General features: G+C 28.9%; 1 protein-coding gene across 1 annotated transcript; it reads left to right on the top strand.

The window, feature by feature from the left end:
• Nucleotides 1-1011: 1011 nt before the first annotated feature.
• LOC106304243 (vacuolar iron transporter homolog 1) lies at nt 1012-1880 on the top strand. Its single transcript, XM_013740650.1, has one exon. It carries the CDS (start codon nt 1072-1074, stop codon nt 1672-1674), a length of 603 nt encoding a protein of 200 aa, XP_013596104.1. The 5' UTR covers nt 1012-1071; the 3' UTR covers nt 1675-1880.
• The last annotated feature ends 11459 nt before the right edge of the window (nt 1881-13339 follow it).

Here is a 13339-nt window from a genome sequence, read left to right as displayed (position 1 = left end):
TGAGTTGGCCACTCAAAAGTTGATCAATAGACATTTCCCACCCAAAAGGTGTTTGATGAAATGCCTGAGACAACTCTCCTAGGCTTTTAGTATACTTTGCCAAAGACATTTGTTGTTAAAGGTGCTAAAATAGCTAATAGACTTGTTAGTAATGATTGCTTTCATATTATTCAACCAAAGACATTTGATGTTTGAGATATGTTAGCAAATGAGCATTCATCTAGACATAGAGCTTGCTTAGAATTGTGTCTAGGCTTAAGGTTGATAGTTTGATTGATCATTTGTCATCCTTAGTTCGATACTTGATCACCCAAGGTCTAATCCCTATGCCCATGAGTTCTCTTTTCCCTTAGTCAAGAAAGTATCATTCTGTTATTGCTTTCTAGTATTAGTAGTAGTTTAAAACTCATCTAAATCATTGGTTGCACTTAGATTAAGTGAGTACTTGCATTCTCGGTGCTTTGATATCCCTCAAAACTGGTTTGAAAGCTCCTAACATCACAGTTTCAGCTCACTTCATCATCTCCAGCCATTGAATTTGGTATACACATAGAAGTTGTGATAACCATGTTTTTGTGTGTTTGGTAAGAAAAATTAATGTTTTGAAGATTATTAATGAAGGTAAGAAAACAGAACTAAAAGTTAAAGAGGTCCGTGTTACTTAGTCCACATTTTGGCCAATATAGTGAAATTATTTCTTTAACTGGTGGAGATGATCCACATATATTAATTAGCCAAGCTCTATGTTTGGTAAACAAAACTCTTTTTTTTTTTGAATATGTAATTAATGGAAACAAATTCTGTAATAAGATGAAAACAGGTGGTGGTTAATTTCCAGTCCAATTTGTCCAATATAGTAAAACTGTAAAAGTATTTCCATTAGTTGTGATGGTGGGCCACATATATGAATCGTCGACTCCACCACATAATTATTCTTTATTTTAAATAATGTTTCACACGAAATCTCTCCATAAATAGAACTCAAGCGTGTGTTCTCCACACTTCATCAAACATTCTCTTATCTTCTCATTTCAACTTCCAAAATAAAGTAAAAGAAAGACCAAAATCACTATGGAGTCCCACAACGTGAACAACAGCTTGAACGTAGACATGGAGAAAGATCAAGAAAAGGCTTTCGACTTCTCCAAAAGAGCTCAGTGGCTACGAGCCGCCGTGCTCGGTGCCAACGACGGTCTTGTCTCCACGGCCTCGCTTATGATGGGTGTCGGTGCGGTTAAGGGAGACATTAAAACCATGATGTTATCTGGTTTTGCCGGTTTAGTTGCCGGAGCTTGTAGCATGGCGATCGGAGAGTTTGTCTCTGTTTACTCTCAGTACGACATAGAGGTGGCTCAAATGAAGAGAGAGAACGGAGGAGAGATAGAGAAAGAAAAGCTTCCGAGCCCGATGCAAGCGGCTGCTGCGTCTGCGTTAGCGTTTTCTCTTGGAGCGATTGTGCCTTTATTGGCGGCTGCGTTTGTGAAAGAGTATAAAGTGAGGGTTGGAGTGATTCTGGCGGCGGTGACGTTGGCTTTGGTTATGTTTGGTTGGTTGGGAGCGGTTTTGGGGAAAGCACCGGTGGTTAAGTCATCTGCTAGGGTTTTGATTGGAGGATGGTTAGCTATGGCCGTTACGTTTGGTTTGACCAAACTGGTCGGATCACATGGTATGTGATAGTTTGTGTGTGTGTGTTTACATACGTGACCGAACCCTTCTTCATGTTTCATGCATCCCACTTTCAGCGGTTACGTTTCTTTTTATGTAAGAAACTTTGGAATATATGGATTCATGTCTTGTTTTTAGATTTATGTAAAAGCCAATATGTTTATAAACCTCTCAAATGGCGTTTTATTAGTAATGATAAATGGCGCGTTGAGTCTTTTAACACTTGTAGCTCTAATAGACAAACGGTAAGATTTCCGTAAATTTACTTCCATTTGCATTCTAATTTTACTCGTAAAACTGGTAAACCATAAGTGTATGAAGCAAACAAATACTAAAATTCTTTGCCACTACTAAATATATGCAAGCAAAGTTTCAACCTTTTTAAAAAAATATACTCCTTCCGTTGCTTAATGATAGATTTTTCAGAAAGATGTATTTTTTGTGTTTTCTATGAAAAAATTGTAAACTTCAAGAAAATTAATTGACTTTATTGAATTACTATTGGTTAAAAGTTATTGAAAATTAAAAATTACAGAAAACGATACATTTATTATGGTAATTTAATGTGTTTTCTTAATATGTGCGAAAATATTAAAAAGTCTATCTTTTAGGAACGGAGGGAATATATTAGATGAAAGCGTAATCATGAATATAAAATTTTAATTTATTCAGACTCCAATATAAAAATGTATATTTTTTGGTCAAAACCTCATCCGCCAAAATACCACTGAATTTGTTGGTAGTCATAACCCGTTAGCATTTATAACTATATGACATCTACTAGAGCCTAATTAATTAAATTTTATCCATTTCATTCTTGCTTGAGAAAATAATGTGTTTGTGAATGAATTTCTATTCAAATTTTGTACTCTTTAGACTAGAAACACGAATGAATTACGTTCCAAAAAGAAGAAAAAAATATCACCACCAAAGATCAGAAACTTTAGAGTTTGATCGTGTTCGACCATAAACAAAGAAAGAAAAATAAAAGAGAACTAGTTGTTGAATCATTGTCGTGTTCAATGATCTCATATGTATTATTCCGATTTGTAAATCTAAATTTTATGCTTGCTTTTGGCACGAGATTGCGTGTAAACTCTCACATCCTCGTAACAAGGAAAATGGAACATGTGGGGTTCTTTTATAAAATGATAGAAACATTTATATCTCCATATACAAAATATACACAACCAAGTAACCAACAAATTACCATTAGAAAAGCAATATAGAGAACACAAGGTAAATACTTCAAGTAAATTATATGATATCCAAAAAGGTAAATAGATCTTTTTAATTTTACTTTCGCTGCGCACGAAAGTAACATCACTTATAACCTATATCAAATCAAATGTCACAACATTCAAGCCACAAGCACACAACCAAGAGAAGTTATATTCCAGTTATGTTCTGTTCACACTTCTTTCTAATTTGTTACTGGTGCTTTAGGCTCTTGCCCAGTTGTTTACTAGCGAAATGCCCCGGTTGGTGCAGGAGAGGACTCGTTTGAACAGTGCATATATCTTCGAGACCATCCCGTTAGATTCCGTGCCGCCAGTAACCAAATCTGCCTAGTTCTTCCGGAGTATCAATGGATTCTCCGAGCAGATGTTGGATAATTCTAATTAACTTAATGAGCAAGTTAACTCGTTAAAATGAAGTTTATTGGGTTAAGAAAAAAAAACATATCAGGCTTAGGATTTATGTTTCCATATTATTATTAGGTTAAAGAGTAACTTAGTCTTATATAAAGAAGTTTCATGGAGAGATGTAACATCAAGAAAAACACATTGAAATGTTTAGTTTTGCGTGAGTTTCTAAATCTAATAAAAAGAGAAGTTCTTATAATCTTTGTGTTGTTGCAACTTTAATTAGTATCAGAGCTCCAGGTTTCGAAGATCGTTTACAAGAGGAGTTGTAACTCGATCAAAAAAATGGGAGAAGATAACAATTCTCAAGGACGTGATAAAGGTCTTGAGATGAAGAAAGACATTCGACCAACTACACCGTATGGTCGATGCGAATGAAAGTGATGCTTCGTTTATACGAAGTTTGGGATACAATTGATCCAGGGAGTGATGATGCAAAGAAGAACAATATGGCAATTGCTCTGATCTTTCAATCAGTCCCGGAAGCGCTAATACTTCAAATAGGAGAACATGATACATCGAAGAAGATTTGGGAAGCTATCAAATCCCGTAACCTAGGTGCTGATTGCGTGAGAGAAGCGAGGTTACAGACTTTAATGTCTGAGTTCGACAACCTGAAGATGGCAGACACTGACACGGTGGATGACTACGCAGGAAACTTTCAGTCTTAGCATCGAGAGCAGCCGCGTTAGGAGAGATAATGAAAGAATCGAATATGGTAAAGAAGCTCTTGAAGGGACTTCCAAGAACAAAGTTCATTCACATCGTAGCTTCGTTAGAACAAGTGTTGGATCTAAATTCAACGGGATTCGAGTTGGAATTAAGGGGGAGAATGTTGGATAATTCCAATTAACTTAAGGAGCTAGTTAACTCATTAAAGTGAAGTTTATTGGGTTAAGGAAAAAGGAAAACAAATCAAGCTTAGGATTTATGTTTCCATATTATTATTAGGTTAAGGAGTAGCTTAGTCCTATATAAAAAAGTCTCATGGAGAGAAATATAACATCAAGAGAAACACATTGAAAGGTTTAGAGGTTGATTGTTTACAGATTTTGAAGTAGTTTTTGGCTTTTGTTTTTGGAAAAACCAATTTTTAGACAATCAAGTTTTTAAGAAAATAGATTCCCTACATTTTAGGGAAACTAGTTTTTCAAATAACTGTTATTTTCTAAAGAAAAACCAAAATCCCAATTTTCTTGGTTTTTACATCTCACGATGCTTTTTCTTGTTTTTCTTTTTTTTTTTTAAATTTAAAAGTTTTGTTACATTTGTGCATTAATATAGGAATAAATAAATAAAATGCTAACTACTATAAGTATGAGCAAATAAGTTTTAGTAATAAGAATTTTTTTAACATATATGATACAAAATAATATATATTAAGAACATTCTTTTAAATTTGCCACTAAAATTACTAAAATTAATTTAATTATTTAAATTTACTTTTATGTAAAGTTTGCATGTTTTGTTAATAATCTATTGGTGTTATTTTACTGAAAATTGTGATATATTCTTAGAGTAATTTTAAGTTTGTTTAAAAAATAAATTAAATTATAAGTTAACGTTTTAAAAAATAACAGAAAATAATTAACTAAAATATACTAAAATTAATTAAAACCTGAAAAAATATCATTTGTATTTTTCTAAAAACTAAAAATTACAGTAAAATTAAAAATCTAAAGCTAAAAACCAAAATTGCCATTCGAGTTTTTTCAAAATCTAAAAACTACTGCAAAATCAAAAACAAAAAACTAAAAACCAAAATCTAAAAACTAAAAACCAAAAGCCAAAAACCAAAAACTAAAATCTAAAAACCATCCAAACAATCATCACCTTAGTTTTGTGTGAGCTTCTAAATCTAATAAGAAAAGAAATTCTTATAATCTTTGTGTTCTTGCAACTTTACGCAGAAACTATAGAAAGTCACAATCAGTGGGCTCTCAGTTAGAGCCAGACTCAGACAAAGATAAGACTCTCTATATTGGACGAAGATAAGAATATATCCTCTCTGCATGGCTCCATTGTTACTGTAACTCGAAGCTTGTTGGTATGGTACTAATACTCTCTTCATATTATTACAATTTTTAATATCTATAAGTCACGCAAACACCACCTTTGATTCCTAACAGGTAGTAATAAGATCTTTACAATTAGCCGTTACTGAGTTTCGGGCTCGCATAAAAAAATAGGTTTTGGGTTCTAAACTACTGAACCTGGTCCAATATGTTTTTAGTTAACTATCCAAGTTTCTAAGGATGGAAAAGAACCTGTAGCCCCATGAAAATTAAAAGTCTATTTATTTTATGTATGAAGAAATTAAATAGTAATTTTTATTTAAAATTCTCGAGATTACAGTTAAGACTACAGTTATTATCAGTACCGGTCCCGATCAAAATGGCGTCTAAAGCACGTATAAAAAATTATGTTCCTTTTATATATTTAATTATGTAGTTAGAATAAGTCATGTCAAGATTGAAGAGCATGGAATCGGAGGTGATGACGGCATTGGCCAAGAGAGCTCAGCCTCTGACGCGAAGCACTGTGATGGCTGTTTCCAAACCTTTCAAAGGAACTCCAGGGGAAGTATGAGGAAAGTAGAGGATAAGAGCAACACAAAAGATGGTTGTGAAATAAGCTTCCTTGTTGTGAGTTGTCACTTTGTGAGGTATGTGAAAGCAGATAGAACTAGATTATGATCCGCGCGCTCGCGGGTGTTTGTTTTTCGATAATTACATAAACATTTCAAAACACAACAACTTAATGGTTTCATTTGGATTGGATCGGTTCGGATAATGTTGGGTTTAGATAGGGTTTCTGTTTTTATAAAATCTGAAGTGGAAACGAATTATAAATGGTCTGGGTTTGGTTCAAGTTTAAAACCAAAATCCCAAAAATACCCAAAAACCTGAATTAAACCTAGAAAACTCGAAAAAACTAGGGAATTCAGGGTTTTTGGATATCTTTTACTTATAAATATCCAAAACCTGGAATTCAAGTAATTAATATTTTATTATATTCTGAATATTGAAGTACTTGCTCGGTTTTGATTTTTCGGGTTTAGAGAAATAGGAATTGCATGGAGTTTTTATGTATATGATCTATATATATATATATATATGCAGTGAATCATTAATAACACTTCAAATAAAAAAGTCAAGGTTAAGGTTAAGTAATAATTGTACTTCAGTTTTAATAGTTTAGATGTCTACACATAACATTTTGATTGTTTATATGTTGTAATTTATTGTTTCAAATATTCAATTCTTTTAGCTGTTTGTTTATATGAATGTATATGTACTTTGTAAAAAATTGTAATCTAATCTATTAAAACAACATATAGGAATATATATATATATATATATATAATATCATATATTAATTGTTAAAATGGTGAAACTCTAATTTTATGTTTCGTATAGTTTAACTAATATAAATCAACTTTGGTATGTATATTATATAGTGGAATGCACGGAAGATACATCCAATCTATTAATAGTATATATATTATTAAGAGAATTTATAAATTGATAAATGGGTCCATGTACTATATTAATATATTAGATAAGCCATAGGAAGCACATAACTATTTTTTTTTTGTTGACAAATTTATTAACTTATCTGTTTTTTTTAACAGTATTAACCTGTCTGTTTGTTCACTAATATGTTTAGGCATAGACATTCAGTTTTCGGTTGCATACGAGAATTTTCGGTTTGGTAATGGTTTCTAGTTTTTCAGTTGAAAGAGATACAAAAACCGTTTGGTTATTTATGAACTTGAGTTGGTTTTGGTTTTCTTATTTTTGTTTTTGGTTTGTGCGGATAATAATGTAAGCAACCCGACAAAATTTGGTTCTGGTTTGGTTTTCGTTTTTGGATAGTTTTGAATAATTTGGGTAAAAAAACATTTTTTGGGATTTTTTTGATAAAATATAAGATCACTTGGATAATTTAAATATTTTGGATAAAATTATTAGGGTGATTTGGTTATATCAGAAAATTAAGATAATTGTAAATATTTTGGATAAAAAGTAATAAGGTTATCAACTTTTTTGGATAATTCGGTTTATAAATAAAATATTTAGGCATATAAATTGTATTTGGATAGTTTGGTTTTCAGTTTAGTTCTGATTTAGTTTAGTTTTTACTGTTCTAGGGATATAGGAACCGTTTAGATATTTTTGAACATTAATGCGGTTATAGTTTTTATTTTTTTTTATTTGTGTTTCAGTTCGGTTATTGGTTCTCGGCTTATCAAATTCCATTTAAACAATATATCTTTTATTTTATAAATAGCTGATTTAAATTTATATTCAGGATATATTTTGTAAATTCTGGATATTAAAAGTGTTATAATATTAAAACTGTTGCAAATACCAACTTAATAATTATAGAGTATTTTGAGTATTTTGAGTATTTCGATGTTTATAACTATGAATTTTTATTAGATATTCTTGATATTATATAAATCAATATATTACTATGTAAAATATATTTTTGCATCTGAAATATTTAGTAAACAATAAGGACTGGAAATATATTCTTAAAATTTATACGTATTTGTAATTTTTAATAATCTCTCTTAAAATATATTCAAATTTTAATATTAATGATCTCAATCTGGATCTGCTCCTATTTATTTTCAAAATAATTAGATTTTCTCCTATTTATTTTAATTTTTAAAAATGTAAATACACTTTTGGTTTATTTATGTATATAAAATACATTTCTTTATAGTGTACACAGTACGCTATAATAATTATATTATTGATTTATGGAGTAAGGATAATGTTCATAATGGAGAATGTCATATTTTGAAAATTTTCCAAAATGAATATATTAAAATATAGTAGTATATTAAATTATTTTAATACAGTCATATGTTAAAAATAAATGTAACTATGTATTGAGATATTTTGTCAAATGCAAAAACCTTACCGATTTTCTTCAATACATAAAATAGAAAAATCTAAACTAATACTCTTCAGTATCATAAATCCATATGTAAGATATTTTTCTAATTGCTTGTTCAGTATTTTAATGACATTGTTTAAATGAATATGCTAGAAAAAAAAGATTTAAATTCGTTCAGTAATGTTTTGTTGGGACTAATTTAGATAATAGTTTTTTTTTTTTTTACGTCAAAAATTTAGATAATAGTTTATATGACCAACATTTGTTAGTCTAATTGTAAATGACTAAAGAAACAGTAATGAAATCATAAATATCTAACAAATCTCCTTATAATACGAATGTACTGTATTTCTATTTTAAAATAATTAAAATGATTTTATAATTAATATAGGAGTGGCAGACCAACATTTAACCAAGGAACATTTGTTTTGATTTATGCAGACGAAATCAAACTGAAGCATTATAGTTAACAAATCATGTGATTTTAGGTTCACTCAGTTTTGTTATTTAAGTTTAAGTACCCGTAAATTTATTAGACATGGTTAGCAAGTTATAAAACGACATTATTTAAAAACCAATGGCATTCCATGGTAAATATTAGAAAAAGATAAGGGTTAAGTACTAATTGTACTTCCGTTTTAATAGATTAGACTAGATTTTGACCCGCGCTTCGAAGCGCTAAGTTTTTTGGATTATACTCGAAGCACGTTTTTTTTAATTATAGACAAAATTTGACATGAATTAGTATTTTGCGATTGTTGTACATTATTATGTAACAAAATTGTATAATATTGAAGAAGAGAATTTTAAAAAAAATTATATAATTTATGAATTAGTTTATTTGAGATTTTCTATGTACATTTTTATATAATTCTCTTTCTTAAACCTAGACATTTACTCGAGTCTGAAAAAAACCCGATCGTGTCCAAGTCCAGGGAAATGTACATATTGGGTATTTTTTTGGACCAGCGGATCTTGGTTCAGACGGATCCTACCCAAAACCCGGTCGGATACCCAACGTACATGAAATGTTTTGTGTATATTAGGTATATGTGAGTATTTTGGATCTGTTTACAGTATTACATATATTCTTTTTTTGAGTTAAGTTTTCAGTTATACTTTCAGATTTCATGTAATAATTTCAAATTTTTAAAAATATATTTTTGGTATTTTTTGTTTTTCGGGTTATATTTCAGGAGGCATTTCAGATCTTTTTCGGGTATCTGAATATATATTGAGTGTTTGTTGAGTTTTTGGTTATTTTTCAAGTTAAGATTATTTTAAGGTTTTCAAGTATTTCTAATCTTTTCAGATCTTAATATCTGAACTAACCTAGACCTGATACGTACCCAAATATTACATGTATGTTACATGTATTTGTATTATTATTCCGAACCGACCCGGACATGGAACCAACCTAAACCCTAATTAAAAAAATTTTAATATTTATTGAACCGACCCGGACATGGAACCAACCTAAACCCTAATTAAAAAAATTTTAATATTTATTGAACCGACCCGGACATGGAACCAACCTAAACCCTAATTAAAAAAATTTAAATATTTATTGGGTCTAAATATTTAGGACCCAAAAAACCAAGATAAAAAACACTTGACCTGAATATCAGAATATCCATACCTACTCTCTCACTATATTTTGTTTATTTTATAAGAGTTACATTTGTTAAATTGATATAGATTAAGATTTACTTAGTAGATTTTTTTAGCTAATTCAATAGAACATATTTGTATGTTTTCAATAGTTGTTAAACTTTCTTAGTAATTCTTTTTATTATAATATTTTTATAAAAATTAAGTTGACGTAATATATATATATATATATATATATAATTTTGTTTTAACATATGATTTGCCAAAATATTTTTATTAAATTTGAGTTTGTAAATATTTAAAACTATATAATGTAAAATGATATAGTACAATATGTTTAATGAAACAATATGTATAAATATTGTAGATCCTGAGCATAAAGTTAATTTATAGAAGAAGTGTTTTATATAAAACGAAGAGTAATAATAATAATAAATTTAAAATAAGATTTTGAACCATGTTTTTAGTTGATGGATGATTGTATTATTAGACGTCCATCTTTCCTCATCATGGAAAGATTATATATATATATATATATATATATATATATATATATATATATAGTACTAAATTAAATATGCAGTTCATTTTAATCAAGAAGTATAAACAATAAACAATAAACAATAAAATAGTACATATGGACATGCTGCATAGATGGGAAAGTCCCCATAACTTGATTCCCTCTAATTTCGGTAACAAACTAATGATATTAATTAATAATATCACGCACATTGTTAGAGGGAGGAATAAAAATCGGTTAAATATATGGTATTGACTAATATATTTTTACAAATATATAAGGTAAGACCAATAATAGTATAGATGTGTCATTGTTTTCTTTTATTTTTAAAAATTCCATCTTTTCAGTTGAATCTGAAGCACAAATTATTTTTTAATAATCCAAAATAATCTTTGATATAAATTATTGATCAAATCCATATTTTCCAATAAAGGAAGTTTTAATAAGATTTCTACAAATACTATATCTAATAATAATGAATATGTTAGATTTTTTTTTTTATAAATACCATATCCAATAAGAAAGAATTAAAAAACTAAAATTTTATGAAACTCCTAATACAACAAGTCCCTCTAAACACTATAAAAATGAACTAAAGTCCAAAAATTATTCAAATTTATATGCTAAATTTCCGGTTGCAAAATTTTAATATTGTATATTTGCAATTGATTGATTCCTAGAATTTGACTAGTTTATTAATCGATTAGTCCAACTAGTATCATGGAATAATATTTATGTATGACAATCAGTTTGCTTCAGTTGTATATCACTAGATTTTGATCCGCGTTTCGAAAGCGCAGATTTTTTGGATTATATACAAATTTTCATATGAATTAGTATGTTGGGATTGTTGCATTATTATGTTACAAACTCATATTATATCGAAGAAGGAATTTTTAAATTTCTTTTTATAATTTTTGAGGTAGTTTATTTGAGATTTGTATGGGTATTTTATTTGAGATTATGTAACTCTCTACTAGGTATGAGTATTTTATTTGGATCTAAAAAACGAACCGAAATTGACCCAAAAATACAAGTTTGGTTCAGGGAAAAATACCTATTGGGTATTTTCTTGGACATGCGGGTCTCGGTTTGAGTCCGGGTCCTACTTGAGACCTGATCGGGAGTATCCAAAATGTTTGTGTATATTATGTATATCCGGGTATTTCAGATATATTTTTGGTATTATATACATATTTTAAGTTTTGGGATGGGTTTTTGATTATAGTTTCAAGTTTTGGGTAAAATTTTCAATTTTAAAAACATATATTTTGGGTATTCAAATAAATTTTGGGTATTTTCAGTTCTTTAGGATCAGATTTTGGTAAATCTTGGGACTTTTTGGTATTTGAATATTGTTCTGGTAATTTTTTGGGTTTTGAGGTATTTTTTGTGTTTCAAAATTATTTTTGGGTTTTCGGAACTTCTAGTCTTTTTGGGATCCTAAATACATGAACCAATCCTGACACGTTAGTACCCTATTATATTTTATAGGTATTTAAATTATGTACCTAAACTCATCGGATCCAAAAAGAATCGACTCGAACCCGAACCAAAAGGTCCAAATTTCTAGGACCAGAAGAAGTCAGATCCAAAAACGATTTTTACCCGACCCAACGACCTGATCTGTTTACCTGAATTTGTATCTTTGATATGATATTAGTTTTTGAGTGTTTATCAATATAAATTAAATGAAATAGTATTAAAACAAAATAATATCTTAACGTTATTAGAATATATGTAAATGGATCAATAAATATTAAGAAAATAAAACATATAAATATTCATATTGGTTATAATACACTAATTCTCGTTTAAATCTATATGTAGAGTTGCTAAATATTTTAGAAACCTTATTTAAAAAATCTCTTTTAAACGAATATATTTTAGTATCTTTAACAGTATAGATTCGTTTTTGAAAAAAAAAGTTAAATTAAATGAAATAATATATATATATATATATATATATATATATATATATCAGCATGATATCTTAACATTATTAGAATATACTATCATAGTCCATAAATATTAAGAAAACAAAACTTAAAAAATAATAATGATTGGTTATAATACACTCAAAATTCTCGTTTAAATCTAAATATGTAATTGATAAATATTTTTGTATATATAATAGTATAAATTCGTATTTTTTGAGTCTTAATCACGTGAATTTAGGAAAATCTTATATAAATTAGCATCATATCTAAAGCATTTATACGATTCGGTTTAAAGATGCAATTATACAGTTTGGTTATAATATAGGGAAATTACTTATAATAACTTTTTTTTTTGTAATGACTAGAATAACATAAAACAACAAAGAAAGAAAGAAAATGTGAGTTAAAGTCCAAAATACCCAATCCATTAAATTAACTAACCTAATTTAAAAAAAAACACTCATAAACCACGAGTGTGAATAATATGATATAGAAAATAATGTATAGAAAGGCGTTAAATGCAGGATAATAATGAATCTCTGTAAAGAAGTTAGATTCTCTAATGAGGATGAAATTCAATTGATTTTGTTTGATCAAATTTCTACATGTAAAGGTAAGCCATTGATGGGATGGTTCTATAGCTTCTTCCTCAGCAAACATCTGAACTTCAAAACATCCAAATCAGTATATACTCATTATCTGAAGTTTATCATAGTTCGAATATCTGACCTCAGAATGTAGATAGAATTTCAGTGGTCTGATATCTCAATTTCATATATGATAGTAAGCTTGATATCAAATTTTTATAAAAAATGATTCAGGTCGAGATATACCAGAGCAACATTTATATCAAATATATGTATAGTCACGATATGGGTTTATTTAAATGTTAGAAGATGTTATTTGGCTGCTAAAATAGGGGTTTGTTATAATATTTGACTAGATTTTGATCTGTGCTTCGAAAGTGCGGGATTATATTTTGTTGATAAAATTATCAACCCGTTTGTTAGATCACAATAAAAATAAAAAATTTATTGGTTAGACCC

The sequence above is a fragment of the Brassica oleracea genome, chromosome C7 (genome assembly GCF_000695525.1).
Source record: "Brassica oleracea var. oleracea cultivar TO1000 chromosome C7, BOL, whole genome shotgun sequence".
NCBI lineage: Eukaryota > Viridiplantae > Streptophyta > Magnoliopsida > Brassicales > Brassicaceae > Brassica > Brassica oleracea.
This window is presented reverse-complemented; position numbering and strand designations above follow the sequence as displayed.